This window comes from Rhinoderma darwinii, chromosome 2, assembly GCF_050947455.1.
Source record: "Rhinoderma darwinii isolate aRhiDar2 chromosome 2, aRhiDar2.hap1, whole genome shotgun sequence".
In the NCBI taxonomy this organism is placed as follows: Eukaryota; Metazoa; Chordata; class Amphibia; order Anura; family Rhinodermatidae; genus Rhinoderma; species Rhinoderma darwinii.
Window position 1 is genome coordinate 72,271,538 of NC_134688.1, and position 21,474 is coordinate 72,293,011.

A 21,474-nucleotide genomic window follows, 5' to 3' on the forward strand; every position below is an offset into this window, starting at 1 on the left:
TCGAATTGAGAGGGCAATTGCAAATTCTCTGTACATCAAAAACAATAGCAAAGGCAAGATGGCAGGCAGAGCACACAGAGCAGAGTGTAGTCAGGTTATCTGAGAGAGCTGATCTTCTTCAGTTACACAGTCTGTTTACTCTGCTGTAAAGCATAGCCTTTTGTGGTATGCTGAGAGGGTACTTAGCAGTTCCTTTAAAGAGGATCTGTCACTAGTTTATTAATTCCCTATTTCCTAACTAAGCTTACAGGCGCTATAATGCTGATAAACTACAGTGTGATTTTTATTTTATTTTTAAATGTTTATTATTTGCAAAGTTATAAGCATTTTTCTAAATAAGCTAATTTGGCTATACTCTGGGTGGTGTAATGTTTTATGTATGATGCTGTCCAATCAGTCTGCAGCTTCTCCCCTTTCCCTGCCCAGCAACACAGCCTGATCATATAGTATACAGTATCCATTCCTGACTGTGTTTTCAACTGGTGATATCTCCGGTTGTTTCACAGCTAGAACTGCCATATGAAAGATTAGAATCTCCTCTTTCATATGCCACCAGAACCGCTGTTCTAGGTGGTCCACAACCGGAGATATGGCTGTTTGAAGTGATCCCCCTTTCCCCCCAGCCTCAGTCTCTCACACTGTGTGAAGCAGCTTCATGCGGATAGGACAGGGTCAGAGGCTCCACCTCAGGAGAATCGCTGCTGTTACCTCCCACTTGTCTAGTATAGCCTCATTTACATATTTAGAAAAAAGCTCATAACTTTTAAAATAATGTTTTGGGACACACTTTTCACTAGTATTATCAGTGTGACAGCGTCTATTAGATTAGCTAAGAGATAGGGCATTACTAAACTAGTGACAAAGCCTTTTTAAGGACTAGTGGAAATAATTAAAAACTGTGTCATACGGTGTCAAACCTGAACTTCAAATGAGATGATAATATAATAAATAATTTTCTGAACTGCCTATTTTCACTTTTTTTATTTTATTTCTTTCTAAAAGAAAAAAAAAAGCTCATGGAAAAAAGAGTGAAGAAGTAATAAAGAAACCGGTCTCTTCTCTGTATGTTTTCTGTGGCTGAGCTTAGCTTGCCTAGTTTCTTGTAGACGGAGCAGTGGTTGGGAGGTCTATGCTGCAGCAGGCTGCCTCCCAGCTAAAGATTGACTGGATCTGAAGTTAACAGAAAGGAGGGGAGGCAAAACATCCATACTATCTTTTTCAATTCTACTCTCTAATCTTTATGAAACACACTCTGCCTTTTATTACATTTTTTGACACGTTATGTCCATAAAGGTAGGCCACAACACTTTTATCCCCTGGAAACCGGGGCTCCCCTGAGAATTGCAGGTCAATGCTTGCAGAGATATATCTATATGGGGTAGGGACACAACTGTCCATGTATAGATACAGGACTTGTTACTCTGTAATTTCCAGAAAATTATCGTATTGAATGTTTTTACTATATTGTGAATCAGATATGATCTTTTTTATTTACCATCCACGTACTGCACAGAGACATTTTATACATGTAGTGGACAGTTTATATTTAGGATGAATGGGTACGCTGTAAATGGTCAGGAATATCGTATACACTGGTATGTGTGTCACGTTTCCATCCCTGATTTTTTTTAAACTTTCTTCTCCAACATGCTTGGAAATCTGCCAGACAGAGAAAGTACAAGGGAATGAAATAATATAGATGTATAAGCCTGAGTGGTTGGACTGGTTTGCTGTTTAATTTGGTATTTGTATTAAGTTTACTACGGAGGGGCTCTGTAGTTAGCTCTTATTGTGTACTGGCTGTTTTTTATTGGGCACTGGCCTTCTCTGTACTGGTTCCAGGCTCTAAAAAAGAGCATTTCGGCGCTTTTGGCTCCTAAGGCTAAAAATGTAGGAGCCAAATTATCTTTTTTGGTCGCTTTAGCAACCATTTTAGTCGCCATATGGAGCCCTTTCTTATGGGGGCAGTGTAGCTGGCTGTTACGGAAAAATTGTACTGCTTTTGCAAAGGATACTTACTTTATGTTATAGGAAATGTATCTGGCTCTTATGGGAAATTACACTGGCCTTTGTGGGGGCACTGGCATTGTGTTATAGCTAATGTGACTGGCTCTTATGGGGGAACTTTAGCTTGGTCTGATGAGACACTGTGACTGACTTTATGGGGCACAGAGGGGGCACTTAGCGGAGCAATGTGACTGGTTCTTATGAACTTTTGAAGACTACATCATATTTTCATACGTAATTCAGATATCCTACATTGCATACTTATATGTAAAGTGTTCAGTCTACATTACATATTGATTTATAAATAATGTGTATGCTGTAGGATTGGCTGAAATTCACCCTAAACATGTCAGCAACTCAGGATTTAAGGTAGTAGCTTCTAGACTGACCTTAATGTAAATGACAACTGTCCGAGCCCCCCAATCTCTATGGATCTCTGTGTTTCCATTGAAGCTTTAGTTTTGGGTGTGATCTTATTGCTGGGCCAGGACTTTTTGTCTACAGCCTTCAGCTATGTAAATTGGGTTAGGTAAATCCGTTATTAAAATTGCCTCCCAGACACTTCGCAGTTTGACAAAGTGTAAAATACCTTCCAATGATCTGTTTTACAGGCACAGCTACTGGAACCGTTCCGACCTCCGTTTTATCTTACTCGGATTACATATCCAGGCCCGAGGAACATACCGGCGTTTTGAGATTTGATAAAGGAGAAACGGAGAAGATGTGTCGTGTGGTTATAATAGACGATTCCTTGTATGAGGAAGCAGAGTCTTTCAATGTGACGTTGAGCATGCCTATGGGAGGAAGACTTGGATCTGAGTTCCCGTCTACTAAGGTTGTGATTTTACCTGACAAGGGTGACGGTAAGAGCTTTTACACCCTATTAAAGGGTTAAATACTAAGTTCATGCTGCTGTGGTAGTACTTGTCAGATGTGTGTAGTGAACCACCATGTGTCCTGGGATATCTCTCATTCCCAATAATCTTATAAACCAACCTTAATCCTACCCCTTATACAGCAAGTCCCATACCCTTACTTGTTATAGCATATAGGATTAGACATCTGAACACTCTATTAAAGGGGTTGTTCAGTCCCTAAAAATTGATGGCTTATCCTCAGGATAGGCCATCAATATTTCATCGGTCTGGATTCGAATGCCAGGACCCCCGCCGATCATCTATTGATGGCGTATACTGAGGATAGGCCATCCATTTTTGTGGACTGGACAACCCCTTTAAAGCACCACTCGTTGCAGTATACATTGCATTGATGACTCCCGTGTCATAATAAGAAATCACAGTCCAATCCATTTACTTATCTTCAATGTTCTTTACTTGCTTGACTCCTTTTCAATATGAAATAGTCATTAGACATTAATGTAAACTCTACATATACATCTTTATTCGCTAAGTAGGTGTTCGATTTAGTTACAGCGTTTATCCATAGGCCCCTTTCTTCATGAATCCATCTGTAAATTCTACAAACTCTGATGACGTGAGGACTAACCCACGTTCAGGAATACCGAAGTTATTTTTTCATTACTTTACTTCAACCGAACTCCCACCAAGGCTGTCCTATAAGTCAGCACATTGCTGGAACCAAAAGATGAGTGTTTTCTATGGAGGAGTTGGCACTTGAAAGCTTTGTCCGTGCAGGATCATTACTCAATGACAAAATAAATTGTACGGCTCGATAGAGCAGAACTGGGGAGTGGACACTAAAGACAGAACAATCATTTGTAGTGTATATAATAATGTGCATTTCCCTATTATCAATGAATAGTCATTATTATTATAGACAAACTTGTGAGCTGTAAGCAGTGTCCTTGTAAGCGTGGTGATGAGTGATGACCTGGAGAACATAGAGCTGTCCATCACTGGTATATTCACGGCATGGGAAACGTTCAAATGCCGAAGAAAATAAAACCAAACAGGTTTTCCCAAACATCTTCTTATCTTTTAGATTTTATTCCCATCGTGCACAAATGTGTTAAATGGCGCAATGACTACAGACCAGTTCTTGTACTTTCAGTCAACGGTTTTCAGTCCCTTTCCCTATATCCATGCGCAGTTTGTACCATTTAAAATTAGTGCTGCTGCCTGGCACAGGCGGTGTGGGGATCACACTGCAGCGTCTGCCAGTGCCCTCAGTGCCCACAATCCATTGCGACCGACATTTGGCACGTGCACTACACTGCACGTAGCTTAGACTGCTTAGAGCCTCTGCCGCTAAAGATAACAGCCGAAAATTGTCGAAGTACTGTCTGTATAAGCAGAGAGTACTTTGACGGGTCCATGGGCGCTCGCACGCTGAGAATCCGTATACACAGGTAAGGAGAATGCTATACGGATTTTACATTACAACGGTCCATACCTGATTTGTTTAATGGTGTAATACTATTTTAGCAACGGGGGCAGAGAGGTAAATGTATTGATTGCAGAGAGGTAATATAATATATTATGACGTTATAGATTTGCCAGTACAGTGGCCCTTTAACTTACCATGCACCAACTACTATAATGCCTATTCGGAAAATTTGCATATATGACTAGAGTTAAATGGGGTCGACCTGCAATACCAGACACAGTTCATAGACAAAAGGGGCGCTGTTGCTGTAAAAAAGAAGACTTCTTATTTAATGACCATGGGAACCCCTTTAACCCCTTAAAGACGAAGTGTATTTTTGCGGTAGGAATCCTTTCATTTTTGCATCGTCGCATTCCAAGAGCCATAGCTTTTTTATTTTTCATTTAACGTTGATCTATGAGGGATTGTTTTTTGTGGGATGTGCTGTAGTTTTCAATGGCACCGTTGTGGAGTACATAAAACATATTGATGAACTATTATACATTTTTTCAGGGAGATTGGAAAAAAACAGCAATTCCAATAGTTTTTTGCAGTTTAAATTTACACCATTTACCATGCAAAATAAAAAAACAGATTACTTTTATTCTATGGGTCGTACGATTACGGCAAAACCAAATCCGTATAGTTTTTTTTTAATGTTATGCACAATAATAGCACATTTTATGGAAAAAAAATTGTTTTTATGCCGATGCATTCCAAGAGCCATAACCTTTTTATTTTCCAGGGGCCGCAGGTAAACGATTTTGCTCTATCGCAGTGTTTCCCTGCACAGTGACCTCGTGTGGGCTGCAGGGATTTTCTCTTAAATGGGACTGTTGGGACATTGGCCCCTTCATTCTCTAGATCACAAATGTTGGATCCCCACAAATCTGATTTTATGGCATGTTGTATCATATATTGTATGTGCAATCAGTAAAGCGAACATACCTTGTGATACGTTAAAATGGTTGCCAGATATGTATTTGACATGTCAGGTGGAATTTGAATAGGGGCATCAACATGACTCCACTAAAAAAGTTGAACTAAGAGCAGCCACTGTACAGAGCTGTTGGCTGTTTCCATCATTTAGCTTGCGGGTTTTTAAACTGGGGTCCACCAGCTGTTGTAAAACTACAAATCGCAGCATAAATGGTCAGCTGAAGGCCGCCAGGGCATGTTGGGAGTTGTAGGTTCACAATAACTGGAGAGCTGCAGGTTGCAGATCACTGGTTTAGCTGAATTGGACAGCAAAGCAGTACACAAGTAGGAGAACCTTGTCTGTCAGCATTGCCAAGAACATTGCCACCGGCCAAAGCAACTGAAGCTACTTACAGCACCATCATTCATGGTGCTATATAAAGGACACTAAGATTTTTAGTCTGTTGTTCATCATTTAGATGTCCCATTGTAAAGAGGATCAGTCAGACTTGTATTCCCCATGAAATAATTCCGTAGCATCTTTTCTTAGAGCTCTGGCCTGTGCTGTTCCTCTGTTATTGCTCTTGGAAATGTATGAATAAATTGGCAACTGTAGGTTACGATTCCCTTTGTCATAGGAACGTGTCCCTCCACACTCTGACAATGTTCAATCCTTGTCCAGGAGGAATAACAGAGGAACTGCACAGTGCAGAGTTCTAAGAAAGGATGCTCCAGAATTATTGTTTCTTGTGGAATACATGTATTTACGAAAATAGACATGTCGATAGGGCTGACAGATCCTTTTTATAGTGCACCTATCAAGAACACTTGAATTATAAAGGAAGTATTTAAAATATTTATATATATATATATATAATATATATATGGTACATGTTTCCATTGGTCACATACTATTTCATTTATATAGATGCACAAATAATCTGCTTGTTAGTTTTGATAAAAAAAATATGTGAAATAAAGTGATAACCAGGTAAAAAGTTTTCTCAGGAGTCCATAGGCCTCTCGTTACACCACTGCATGTGCCCCCTCCACTTTTCCTTACTATGCTAGGGTAAAGCAGCAGAAGCACACTATGGGCTATTCATGAGGAGCTACGGTCAATAATAAAACTCTTTCTGCCACCATTAGGGGGAGCTCACTGCATACTGTTATATAGTTGTTAAATAGGAGCTGTATAATTGCATATGCAGTGAGCTCCCCCTAGTGGTGGCTGCAGACAAGCAAAATTGATCATTTACTGTAACTCTATGGCTGTGTGAAGGTAAGCAGGGGATTTGGAGCTCCCTCTCAAAAAAACTCTGAAAGCTCTGATCATTATAAAGAATTTTGGACAAAATTACATAGAATAAAATGATAAGTACACTTTCCTGCCCTAAACCACCCCCATTAAACCCTGCACCATCTGCAACCATCAGACGTTAACCAGTGTTACCAATCATCCATAAACTCCTGAACAGTCCCTATAATGAGGGGGGAGGGGGGCATTTTACCATCTTTATCGTAAGCATCAACATGCTTGGAAACCCCTCATTAAAAATCTTGTGTTTGCCCCTGAGCAAAGTATGGCTGAAATATGGCATATGTCAAAGCATGTTCTGGAAGAGTGCACTGTGTAGTCATCCATGTACAAGAGCAGGTGATAGGAATCCATTTCTAATGTGACATTGTATCCTCTCTTGCTTCTTTTATCTCTCCCTAGGCTCCAGACCCTGCTCGCAACCCCCCCCCCCCCCCCCCCCCCCCCGGTTTTACTTGTGGTAGAAATAAAATATGACTCGACTAGCAGGAACCTTTCTAAAACTGAACAGATCTCACTCACCTAATATAAGGGCTACTGTTACAATATACTAAATTCTACAAAGAGTATAAAAATAAAAAAAATTAATACCAAATAACAAAACAATGGTCTGATGGCCTTTTAACCTTCAATGGGTTCTGTGCCATGAAAGAGTCTGACCCTATAAAATCGGCATAAAGGATTTCTCGTGAGATTAGGAGTAAAAAATGAAGACGAGGGAGCGGAAGCAAGATAGTGAAGCAAGTCCATTAACATTTTTAGTCGAGCTGTCACAGCCGCTTTCAATAGGTGGAACCGAGCCAAAGAAAATGAACTGTACACAGAACTGTTGGCAAACTCTTCTAAACTGGGAAACCCAAAGACAGTTTTCGGTCAGCTCTGAATTAACATTTGTTACATGAGTTGTAGTGTCAAGTAAAACAAATGTCATTCAGTTGGCTACAAGTCTGGGATATTTTAGAATGAATAAGCTGGGTTAATCCTTCACAGTTTACTGTTTGATCACGCACAGCGCTCCTGCGTTTCTCCTGCCCCGCTCATCTCATGTACGGCTTCACCATTCTGTGTGAGCGGTTGCCAAATCCCCCAGAGCACAATAGACATATTCTGCTGCCTCAATAGCAATGAATAATAGGACTGTCTACATAGCGCTACAATTTTTTTTCTCTTTTAATTTTAGAATGTTTATTAGAGTAACAGATTACAGAACAGAAGCAGTAAGTATAACATATGCCCCCTACCCACCCCCCACCCTTCGAGAAGTAGGCTCGGTAGCCACGCGTGTTAACGCTCGCAAGTCAAATCCGAAGAAGAGAGGGAGAAAAAAAACATTCGTTTTTAATTGCATTCTAGTATAATATTTCTATTGCTAGGAACAAAGTTATCAATCCACCACTTCCATTTTCCAAGGAAATTAGACAGACCTCCGTATATAATAAAATGTGACTTTTCAAGTAAAAGGGTACTGTACATCTAGGCTTTCCAACCTACCGCAGTGGGAATCCGACGTGATATCCAAAATCTCCAGTCTGGCTGTAAACAGTATTTCCGAATCAAGACCAGAAATGGTTTGGCATGAACCTGGATCTCCTGTGAGTAATGGGCGAGGCCACAGCTTAAGTTCAACCAAAATGTGAAATTTAAAAAAAGTAAAATCTTGAGTCCAGTAAAGGCGTATATTAAGGCAGCGCCACGCCAAGTGCACAAGGTCCATATCAGGGGCATTGCACCTCAAACACAAGGAAGAGGCACGACATCCCATAACACAGAGAGATTTAGGTAAAAAAAAAAAAGCTTGATTAACAAACAAAAATTAAGAGAATCTATGATTATGATTCAGTGAAATGTATTCATTTCCTCGTATATATCTATATGGCCAGTGAAGATTCATACCGTCTCCCACCTCCTGTGTCCATTTTAATTGAGATTTAATAGTGTCCCCAAAAGACCCGTTGACTAAGATAAACTTTTATCGTTTTGAAATTATTCCCTTCCTCTTTTTGCTGTATAGCAGCACATCAGCAATCTGAGGGTCTAATTATGAACCTCCATTTATTGTCCATTAGCGCCCGAGCGTATGTAAATTGAAAATAAAATAAAAAGTGTTGCGGCCCCACCTTAAACTCCTGCTGTAAAGAACCACAATTTTTAAGCTCACCAGTTTAAAAGAGATTAGCCACCAATACAATACCCCCTTCTTGATCAGAAGGACCTGCTCCGTAAACCCTTGAATTTTTAAATAGAAACGTTACCCTTAATGTTAATAAAGAGTATAAAATATATGCCACATAAAAAAGCCTTAAAGGGGTTGTCTGGTTTCAGCAAATTATTATTATTGTTTGTATAATTAAAAATTATACAATTTTCTAATGTAATTCCTTACAGTTTTCAAGATCCCTGCTTGTTGTTATTCAGTAGGAACATTCATTGTTTACTTCCAGTAGATGAATTCTGTCCAGGGTCATGTGATGGACACACAGGGCCGGGATCGTAAGAAGACACAGCTCTGACACACATACTGTAACTGTAACGAGCCGTTCACCTGTGTATTCATCACATGACCATGGACAGAATTTTATCCACTGGAAGTAAACAATGAATTTTCCTACTGAATAACAACAAGCAGAGACATTGAAAACCATGAGGAATTAATATGGAAAGTACATTGGAAAATTGTATAACTTTTGATTATAGCAAAAAAATAACATTATTTGCTGAAACCAGACAACCCCTTTAATCACTGTAAGGCCCTATGCACACAAACGTATTTTTTCCCTTCCGTAAATACTGGCGTAAATACGGGTCCAGTGTCACCAGTATTCCACCCGTATTTACGGGCACGTTTTCGCTGCAAAATTGCACTGCACTAATCGGCAGCCCCTTCTCTCTATCAGTGCAGGATAAAGAGAAGGGGCAGCCATTTCCGCAGTAAAAGAAATTCATACTTACCCGGCCTTTGTCTTGGTGACGCGTCCCTCTTTCGACATCCAGCCTGACCTCCCTGGATGACGCGGCAGTCCATGTGACCGCTGCAGCCTGTGATTGGCTGCAGCGGTCACATGGGCTGAAACGTTATCCCAGGAGGCCGGACTGGAGGAAGAAGCAGGGAGTTCTGGGTAAGTATGAATGTCTTTTTTTTTTTTTTTTTTACACACGTTGATCTATATTGTGATCGGTAGCACTGTCCAGGGTGCTGAAAGAGTTACTGACGATCGTTTAACTCTTTCAGCACCCTGGACAGTGACTATCCCCTGACGCCGCCTATCAACGCTCCCGTAATTACGGGTGCACACACGTAGTCACCCGTAATTACGGGTGCCCCATAGACTTCTATGGGCTGCCCGTGCCGTAATTACGGCCTGAAATAGGACATGTTCTATATTTTTTAATGGCCCGGGCACCTTCCCGTAAGCATACGGGGAGGTACCCGTGGCCAATAGAAGTCTATGGGCCCGTAATTACGGGCGTTTTTACGTTTGTGTGCATGGGGCCTTAGGGTGGGTGGGTTGAAATGAACTGTAACTATCTATATACATTAATATATGTGAATTTTCTTAATGTATAATTATTAAGCACATTTCCCCTTCAGATTACAAAATCCATTAAAAATTAGTAAGTAGGCTTAAATGTCCAAGATTGTATATAAACACTTTTAGGCAGTATTACTTCAGAGATACAGATTTGATTTTTATTTTTTTTTTGTTGCTAACGTATAAACCACTCTGTAATGCTGTCCTGGTTAAGAAAAATCAGGTGCTCCCCAGTTCAGAACAAATTTAAAGGCTATGTAAACATTTGAAAACATTTGTGTATCAGTGTGATTGGTGAATCTTTGTAATTACATTTTATTAAAAATAATTTTTACTTTTTGAGATACAGCTGCTTTGTATCCTGTATACAGAGCAGCTGTATCTAGCACTGAAACCTGTATCCGTCAGGTCAGTGGCACTGACGGTTTTAGTGTCAGCTGGAGAGAAGCAGGATCCACCTGTTATCGATCACAAGTTCATAACTTAGATGTGATCGATAACGGGTGGATCCTACTTGTACCCCCTTTTTACTGAACCCGTCAGAGCTGCTGACCTGACGGATTCAGGTCTCGGCGCAATATATAACTGCTCTGTATACAGGTTGCAAAGCAGCTGTATCTCAAAAAGTAAAAATAAGTTTTATTAAAAAACATTTTTATTAAAAAAACAATGTTTTCAAAGGTGTACATAGCCTGTGACAGAGCGAGATAGGGGAGAGTAGTAGAGAGCCTTCCCATAAGAGCTTACAATCGCTAATGCCCAGTATCTACCCTATACATTCTAGTAGGACCATACAAGGACGGTTCAGTAACTTGTAGGGAGTTTTGTATATCAATGTACATTTTTATTATGACGTTAAGCAGACGCACCAGCAGTGTTTCTTACACACCCTTTTAAAAAGTAAGAACTTCTGAAGGAGAGAGCTAAGTTTTGCAATGTTTTCAAGCACTCACTCGCCCCATGGTGATGATTGTTTTTATCCATTTATCATGTCTGTTCCTTAATCCACTTGGATGAATTCCTAGATAATTAAATAGTGTTCCATACTTCGTGCTTAAATTGGAGGGATCATAATAGCCGATGTTTTTAGAAAGTTATGTTAAAGACTAGGGGATCATTGGTTTTTTTCGATGATAATTTGTCAAGTATTTATTTTTCTAATGAATTACAGTAGAGAAATGAGGATGCAGGAAAAGTTCTCTCTAAGGTCCAGTTTAAAGGGCTGTGTTTTTATTTTTTAACATACGCCCTTCCAGAGACATCTCTCCCATCCATAGGGTTCTGTATTCTATATCTATCAATGGGCTATGAAAACAGGCAGGGTGTCTACAATCACCACCACCACAATTACTTTAGTGATTATATATAATATAATGTTATTATTAGAAAAGCACTTTTTTTTTAAGTGGGAGCAGTCCGATAATAAAAACTTGCAGAGCTGTGAAGAATTACAAATTCCTCATAGGCACTGACAGCAGAATACAGCACCATTCATAATACAATGCTGACAGGGGTCCTCGTGTTGTGCTGATGACATTGCATTGAGAGAATATGGGTTATACAAACAGTACTGGTTTACGCCTACCTATGACTACAGGGCAGGGAGGGGGAATTTGAATTTGTTTTAGCCTGCTATGGTTAGATCATTCCATACCCACTTGTAACGGGAGTGGTTCCAATAATATCATATTAGAGAGTTAGGACGTTTCCTTATATAATATTTATAGAAAACCTCTCTTGATGGTCCCCCATCCCTCCACAACTCTCCACACCGTTCAAATGTTAGGGCCGATTCACATCTGCGTTACATAGCACAGGGGAGGAGAGAGGACATGGAAGAAAGGAAGGGCGAGAGGGAAATCCTAGAACTTTTTTCACCTGATCCAGGGGATGGCAAAAGAAAAAGCCTAAAGCAATAGCCAATCTGCCCTAAAAAAATAAAAATCCTTTCTGACCCCACGTGGAAAATGGACATCATCTAACATAACTTCATGTGAGATATTAATGAAAGAACAAGCATATATAAGTGTAGTTATAGCATTTATTCTGGAATTCACTTTAGTCTTGCTAATTGGAGATCAGGGATCCAGTGGAGGGTCAGACTCAACTTAGAAGTGATGAAACTTCATCCTGTCAGCAGGAGAGTAACAATAAATAGATTTGTTCCGCATGGCTCTCCTATTACCAGTATGTGATCAAGTTCAGTGGAGGGTAAATCAGAAATATATAGTACAAACAGAAATAGCAGGGTGCACATTTCATGGATATTTGGAGCTTCACAGCTGCCTTCTGGGTAAAAAAAATTATACTACTTGAAAGAAGATTTCGGCGCTTGTGCAACTCGGTTACCAATAGAAAAACCAGTGCATTGCAATTTTTTTTTGGGGGGGGGGGGGTAATTTACCTCAATCACCACCTAATATGGTGGATTTGTAGGGGAAGACGTTTTCCATTGTGTGGCACAAAAGTGGTAAGCCATAGACCAGACACTTTGGTGAGATTTTAGTTGCTGGTATGGCTAATTTTGCTGGTATGGCATTGTTGACAATCTGCCTTGAACTTGCCATTATCAGTGCGTTCGTATTTTCCTATTGTCAGGTACTATATAGGAATATAGACTTAGAGCTAGTTTCTAATCTCATTCTCATTTTTATTTCTTAAGACACATTTGTTCCAGGGATCTGGTCTTCACCGAGGCTCATCCTGGCTAAAAAGTTGTTGTCGATTAATATTATGAGCAAATCATATTAATCGTGGATTTTTTTTCCTTCAACAGCAGGAAAATAATGGGTTGAGCTTGGTGACCTTGGGTATTTATTTCTTTACCTGTACTATGACAAAAAAAAGTGCGTCTAGAAGTCCAAAAAATATGGTATATTCCTTTAGATGTACTCTTAAAAAACCCTGTCACCTCCGAAAACCTCTCTAAACTACAGTTATCAGTAAATAGCTTAAAAGGCACAAATCTGTAATTTTATCTTCCTACTCACTTACATTTCCTCGTTTTGAGCCTGCAAACGGGCCGTGCGCTGCATGCTGTTGCATAGAGAGGACTCCTAAGCTCGGTGATATAATGGAGAGGACTCCTAGGACTTGTCCTTCACATGCAGTGCACAGCCTGTTTGCAGGCTCAAAGTGAGGGAATGCAAGTGAGTAGGAAGATAAAAATGACAGATTCAGAATCGGCTTCTTTTAATCTATTAACCGATTATAATAGTTTAGGTGGGTTTTTGGTGGTGACACAGTCCCTTTAAGCTAGCAGATCGAATATGGAAGAAACCCTCCCTTCGCCTGTAGCCATGGATATCAAGTTTTGCAGTTCTTTTTCCTTAATTTATGTTCGGGGAAGACAAAACACATATGGTTGACACAAAATGGCTTCCAGAGCTTTAGTGCCCATAGTGTGTCGCTGTATGGTCCGCAGGACTGGTCAGAAACCATAGTATGGGTAACTTTGTTACTTTGTGCAGGTCCCCAGATTATGTTTGACATGCTGCTTAGTAAAGACCTACAGATGACTCCACACTTTTGGGAAGATCCAACATTGCCACTTATATTGAGAAGGCCTGGTGACATCTATTTATTCTTGTTCTGGCTACCTATGAAAGGAAAATGGCAACGAGGACCCAGCATTATATTTTGGATTACCTTTTTCAACAGACAATACAAAACAAAATCGTAAAAGCTCACTATAGATAATGTCACGTAGGGTACATGGACCCACTGGGCCGTACCGCCTTGACGGTATGGCAGCTGGCCAACAGGATACAGGAAAAAGTCTATAGTTCAATAGGTGTACCTGTGCTAACTCTCAGACAGTAGCTAGACAGGCTCCGATGGGATTTTGGCAGCAGGCAGGGAGCAGACAGAACCAATATGTCTAATGAACTAATAAATAAATCAATCAATCAAAAAGTATGGGAAATATATAAACTTTATTAGTCCCCACTCAGAGGACGAGATACCCCCCTACAATAATTAGACAGACATAGTACAAAAACCAATTAAAAAAACATACGTGAAAACAGTCCCAGTAGAATAAGGGTCACACTGGACAGGATTGTGCCACAATCACTATAGAAATATTAAGTAAACCCACCAAAGGCAGGAGTAACCTAGGACTATCCTCCCTATTGTACCATAGTATGCAGAAGTGAAGTGGCCAACAATACAAAAGTAATAACGTTCCCTGAATAGGTTAGTTACCTGTGGTGGACATGATGGCAAAAGAGCGTATTCCCCTGAGGACGCACCTCAACGCGCGTTTCGCAACCTTCGGCAGGCCTGGTGTAGCGGAGCAGGCGAAGACTCAGCACAGCGCAACTCCAATACTATATGGCACTTGGACCAGGATAACACGGGATACAAGTTACAGGTAGCAGGAAAGGGAACACTGGGAACTGGAAGACACTTAAGGAACCATTTGCAAAGACAAACATAGGTAACAACAACAAAGCTCAGGCAAGGCAGAAAGGGGCAGAGCCCTTCTTATAGTCCAGGATCATAGGCTAATTAACAACAGATTCAGGTGCATGCGCTGCTCCTTTAAGACCAGGCACGAGCATGCGCGCGCACCCTACGGGACACAGCAGAGCGAAGCAGAAGTGAGCGTTGGCGTCTCCTGAGGAGGGGATACGGGCTAGCGCTCACTGAACCACGGCTGCGGCCATTAGGGGGTGAGTAAACCTAAGGAGGAGGACTTCCATATGAAACGTCTCCAGATTCTCCTTAAAAGCTCAATAGGACAGTCATACGCCCAGTGTGGAGGCAGCGTCTCCGCCTCCTTCTTGCTGAAGACATCCGAAAACATGGCATAATGAGAAGGCAATCCCATCAAGGACTGAGGACGAGGAGACGGGACCTGGATGGATCTGCCCCAGGCAGCAGTCGAGGCACTTGGGACCCCACCCGAGAACCACACCGGAATTCCAGTCCAGAACTAGGGCATGGAGTCGGAGCCAGGGCAGACCTGGTAATACAGGATTGATGGCCTTTGGTAGAACAAGAAATTAGATGAGTTCGGTATGATGAGCTCCTACCTGGAACCTCAGCGGTTTGGTCACGGCTTTAATCGGGTCTGGCAGAGGTAGTCCATTCACCGTGGCAATGATCAATGGCCTCTCCAGAGAGGTAGTGGGCAACTGGAGGATGTCCACTAAATCCTTGTGGATAAAACTGTCTACCGACCCAGAGTCAAGATAGGCCGAGACCTGGTGGTTCTTCTCGCCGGACATAATAGTGACAGGGATGGAGAGTTTAGAGGAAAAGTCTCTATCCAGTGCAGTGTCGCCTAGGGTTGTCTCCCCTACCAATCCTAGGCATTGGGGATTTTTTGCTTCTGAGGGCACAGACGCACTACATGGCCCCCGAGGCCACAATAAAGACAAAGTTCCGAGGTGCGTCTACGTTGTTTCTCCTGAACGGATAATTTAAGCCAGTCTACTTGCATGGGCTCCTCAGGTGGACCACCTGGTGAGTGTGCTGGAAACTGCTGGAAAGTGGGGGCTAGCCTCGGGAGTCTTCTCTCCCCACGAATCTCCTGGGATCGTTCCCGGAGCCTCATATCAACCCGGGTGGCAAGCAAAATTAGGGCGTCCAGGACGGATGGCAGATCACGAGCAGCCAGTTCGTCCTTGATCTCGGACTACAGTCCCCGCCAGAATGTAGCCACTAGGGACTCATCGTTCCTGGACAGCTCTCCTGCCAGGGTGTGGAATTGAATGGCGTACTCGCCCACGGCGATGTCCCTCTGGCGCAGGTTCAACAAGGAGGCCGTAGCCGACGACATTCGTCCAGGTTCCTCAAACACGGTATGAAATGTCCGGAGGAATCCCTGGAAGTCATGGGTCTCAGGGCCCTGTCGTTCCCAGATCAGGTTCGCCCAAACTAGGTCCCTGCCAGTGAGGATAGAAACAATAAAGGCAATCTTGGTGCCATCAGACGGAAACGCTCTGGCATGTAGAGAGAAGTGGATCTGGCACATTGAGAAACCCTCTGCAGGTACTCGCGTTTCTATTATAACGAGGTGTTAGTGGTAGCGAGAATCAGGGATCAACACTGGTGCTGACAGGAGGTATTGGAGGAGGATCAGTCGCAACAGGGGCTGAGGCGGCTGCATCTTGTGCATCTAGCCGCTGTGCAGTGGAATTCACTGCCAGGAGGAGTTGGTCTTGTCATGAACGCAGATCTCGTAGCTCTGCTTGCATCGCTTGAGACAACGACATAGCCTTAGGCGGACCAGCAGGGTCCATGGCCTGAGCTTACTGTCACGTAGGGTACGTGGACCCACTGGGCCATACCGAATTGACGGAATGGCAGCTGGCCAACCGGACACAGGACAAAGTCTATAGTTCAATAGGTGTACCTGTGGTAAATCTCAGACAGCAGCTAGACAGGCTCAGATGGGACATTGGCAGCAGGCAGGCACCAGGCTTGGTGTAGCGGAGAAGGCGAAGACTCAGCGCAGCACGACTCCAATACTATGCGGCACTTGGACCAGAATAACACGGGATACAGGTTACAGGTAGCAGGAACGGGAACACTGGGAACTGGAAGACACTTCAGAAACCATTTGAATAGCCGAGCATAGGTAACGACAACAAAACTCAGGCAAGCCAGAAAAGGGCAGAGCCCTTCTTATAGTCCAGGAACATGGGCTAATTAACAACAGATTCAGGTGCGCGTGCTGGCCCTTTAAGACCAGGCACGAGCGCGCGCACCCTACGGGACACAGCAGAGCGAAGCGGAAGTGAGCGCTAGCGTCTCCTGAGGAGGAGATGAGGGCCAGCGCTCACTGAACCATGGCTACAGCCGTCAGGGGGTGAGTAAACCTGGCGGTCCGCGGCCATGGATGTTCCAGATAACAGTAACATAACGAGAAATAATAACTGAATGACGGTACAAGTTCTCTGCTACATAAATCACAATGTATTATAATCATATTGGAGAAAGCGCCATAACTTTTTAAATACTTTTAACTGATACTTTAAACTCTAAGACATCCTATTACTACGGGATGAGTTCTCTTCACTGGAATTGTGGTAGTTTTATTGGTATTTTCTAGAGAAGACGGGAGAAATAACCTTTTATCTCGGTAATTATGGTATCTTCGTTATAAATAAGTATAGAGTTGCTAAGTACAGTATAAGTACAGTGTGCACATGCCAATGGGCAATTTTCAGAAGCGAATAATCTTTGTTCTTTTCAAAATCATTATATTTATTATCTCTCCTTTATTACTGTCAATTATAACGTGATAGTAAAACAGCCAAATAAACTGTGTTTATAGCAAACCTAAAAGAGATATATACTTTCATATTCCTAAAAGATCGCTTACAATATGTGCAGTTACAATGCAATTAATGTTGTCCTAGCTCGAATGTCTTGAACACTGCAGACCCCATCTTTTGTGATCCGGGGTCACAAACAGGCAGACGTGGGGTGGCGCTTTTGCTGCTGGAGTTCTTTTCCCAAAACTGGAAGTAGTTTGAAGAGAGCAGGGATGTAAATTCACTGCAGTATGACACAACCACGATGTGTTGCTGTAGCTTTAAAGCCTAGGTAGATCAAGATCTTCTGGTAGATTTTTGAGAGGTCCTGAGTAGATCACTGATGTCTTAGTTCAAGAATTAGGACACTTCAGTCCACAAGTTTTGGACTATAGCAGCCTAATTGTTATCACAATAGTCCACAAGAAACCTTTGTTTTTATTTGTTACGATGCTGACTGACACATTCTTCCCTTCTCCACTCAAACAAATTAGGCTCAATTCACACTGCGTTTTCAGGATCAGTTTGCCGTATGCACTGAGAAAGTTCCCAGTGCATACACCGAACATAGGTCCCATTTACCCGATGGATGCCAAAAGAGTGTGATTTAGGCATTCATCGGGCTGGTACACGTCGGTATACTTTTTTCTTCACTGAATAGGAATGTGTAGTCTGCTGAGCTTTCCTATACAGAGGTATCCGGTAAAATAATGGAAACTGTGCGGTATAAGGTTTGGTTTTTTACAATGGAAGCCTACAGTGGCATATCACAGTGTGAATAGAGCCTTAGTTTTTCAATGAAAATATGCTGTATTTCTGCTCCATGTCTTTTGCACACGTGCATTGTGATTGGAACATACGTATATTTGGGAAAAAAAATCTGAATCATGTGAAAGTACAGTGTATGGCCTAAACAGGGTAGCTTCTGTTTTGTGGGGAAAAAAAATACATTAATATCAGATGTTTGTGCAGCCCTGCCTATTACATGCTGAACTCAGCTGCACATGTATGGGTAGGTGAAAGGTTCTCTTTAAGATCCGTCTGTATTATTACAGTAGATTTCTGCCGCAAGTTACCCACCCCTGCTTTGAAGGGTTTGTCTCGCAAAGACAACATCTGTTCATATGTCCTGCTAGGCTAAATGGGGGTCAGGGTGTCATAGGGGGGTGCCCTATTTGGAACCCCCCCTCTATGAGCAAAAGCAGAGAGCCACAAGCAAACAGTGGCTCTGACGCACTCAGATGTTTATGTGTTAAATGGGCGGCCATTCATTTCAATGGCCAGCATGTAATAATAAATTTCCACTGCTAATGTATAGCCGATGGAAACTTCCCTCAGAAAATCATCTGTTTTCCAGGGATCTGAGCAGCTGGACTTGCAGTACATTCATCTGAAAAGGGGCTGTCTTTTTTAAATATCCCCATTAAAGGATACATCCCCCTTAGAATATCTTTTCACATGCCATTGAAAAATGTCAGAAAATGTTCTAAGTAGTTGTGCATGAGATAAAACCACTACCAATCACTAGAACAAATGGGCTGCACGCTCTGGCAGGTGTTGCACCCCTTCAGTTTCAGTTGTCTTCAGTTTCGGTTGTCCTACCCCCAGTATCTTTTACATCCAGTGAAGTTCAATAAACACAGCAGGGAAACTGATGACAAAACTGAGCTTAGTGGAGTACTCAGCATAGACATATATAAAAAAGGAAAAGCTGAACCAAATACAGCGCTGCTATCATCAAGGCAAATCCAGGGGAAGGACGTATATTATAATAAATGATTTATTAGGCTACGCGTTTCGACGCTGCACCAGCGTCTTCCTCAGGCTGTGTGTGTTACTGGTTTGGACCTAGCTGCAGCTTCATCATAAATTATTACCTTGTCTACAGTAGAGTTGTGCCTACCCTTGCACAACCTTAATAGGTGAGCACAATTTCTACCACTGTTCATCAACCTTTATCATCCTTGTGATCTTCACCATGTGGCGTCGTGGTTTTTTCTCTTCTTTCTTTTAGGTTTACTCACCAGAGAGGAACCCCGTTCTCAATATAGGTGCGGGTCCTAGAGCTGGGACCAGCATCCATCAGACATTTATGGAATATCCTGCGAATATGTGATCAATGTCTAAACTGGGAATACCCCTTTAATAACAAATTTGTACATTTGTTGAAGCTCTCAGTGGGGGGTGGGGCACATTCTGAGTTTTGCTATAGGGCCTTATTATTTCTGTGTACGACCCTGACTGATCCCATAGTTTCCTTCAATTAAATTTCCTGTTGAGAGGGGCCCAGTGTGTACAGTGGTCATGGAGCCAATCTGTATCAGGTCTTCTTCGTGGGCTCTACAGTATATAAGAGCCCTATGTGATACATACACATTTGAATTGTGAGCTGCCATAATATAGGAACTAGCTGTTCCCAGGAATAAATCTGGCCAGTAAATACATAGTTACATAGGTTGAAAACATTTTATTGCTGGAAATTATAAATGTAAGACTGGGGTACGTTGGATTCTGCTACAGTTTTCGTTGTTTTGACGGGAAAAATAGCGCTTCATGCTGCCTAAGGTGTGGTATTACAGCACTATAGACTTGTTGGTTAGAGCTTTGAGTTGTGTCAACTTACAAAATCTAATTGACAAGAAATTCCCTCAACCTGGAAACATATATAGCAAGATTAATGTTATTTCTAATTGAACGATGAATAAAAGATGAAAGGTGCTAAGATCACCGCTCAGATCTCAGAAGCGAAGTTAAACCACATCAAACAAAACCACATTGGCATCATTACAGAATCCTTTCACTCACTGACTACAGCCCCACTCCTATAATGACCCTCAATACATCATTCTGTGCCGCGCGGCCTGGACAAAGGAGAAGGATTTTCATTAACTTTCTACATTCAATTGTTTGCAAATTGGTAAATGTTTTATTTCAGGTCATTCTAAATCTGTGTGTCCTGAAAAGAGTTTAGGGGTATGAGTTCTGTAGCTAATTACAATTACCACATTCTGCAGAAGATATAAGCTCATATTACATTTCATAGCAAATATTAAATCCATAATAAATGTATTTTCAGGTGACATTTTAAATAGCCATAGGGGAGTGTCCGTCAATGAAATAATGGTGGTGTATACTAGAAATGGACTCCTTTATGAAAACATAAAGATTGAGCATTCTGCGCCTACTGACGGTACAGACTGTTTAGTAGGATTTACAGACCTGGGTGGAATCGCATTTGAAGTCTGGTCTAAACCATCACATTCAGTATTTTCTAGGTATTCACCGCTTATTTCAGGCTGCTCATCATGGGAGGTTGACTGTGGCTTTGTCTTGCTTTAATTTCTCAGGAATGTGGAAGCTTAATGTGCCAAGATATCTTTTCAGGAGTAGCAATGTTATGCATGCTTAGTTTGGTAATATCTCCAGGACTTTAATTGGGTTAAGAGGACCCAGTCTGAAGACCTTCTAAGATGAACTTAGTAGTGACTGCCGAAGCTCCATAGCCACAATCAAGAAGTTAACAGTACGTAAAGTGTAAAATGTAATGTATATAATGTTCAATGCACTGTGTAGTCAATATACTACTACTTATATGTCTACTACTGCAGACATTGACAGCAATTGTTTGTTTGTTTTTTTTTAAAAAGGCTTCAAATCCAAGTACTTTAGTATGTAGTATTTAAATTATTTTTATTTTTTTTAAGTTTAACTTTTTAACAATTTTTGCTTTCGTATGTTTACAATTAGGATTACATTGAAATTGACCCTAGAGTGTGTGTCTCAGTTAGGGAGATTAGACTGTACCTGCCAGTAGGGACAGGCGCTGGATAGATTCTGTGTACAAATATCTTGGAGCTATACAAATAAAGATTAATGGAGTCTGTGAGTTCAGACTCTGCAAAGTCCCAAAACTATATTGCCCAGAGCATCGCACTGCCTCCGCCGGTTCGCCTTTTTCCTGGTCCCATCTCTTCCCGAGGTAAGCGATGCACCCGGCTGTCCACATGATCTAAAAGAAAATGTGATTCATCACAGCAAGACACCTTCTTCCATTGCTCCATGATCCAGTTCTGATACACATGTGCCC

At 41.7% G+C, this 21,474-nt stretch overlaps 1 protein-coding gene across 1 annotated transcript in view; it reads left to right on the plus strand.

The window, feature by feature from the left end:
- FREM2 (FRAS1 related extracellular matrix 2) overlaps positions 1-21,474 on the plus strand; it is a 347,973-nt gene that overhangs the window by 270,402 nt on the left and 56,097 nt on the right. Inside the window, exon 10 of the mRNA XM_075851054.1 lies at positions 2,619-2,870. Coding sequence (XP_075707169.1) covers positions 2,619-2,870 — 252 coding nt within the window. The remainder of the gene's footprint in view (positions 1-2,618; positions 2,871-21,474) is intronic.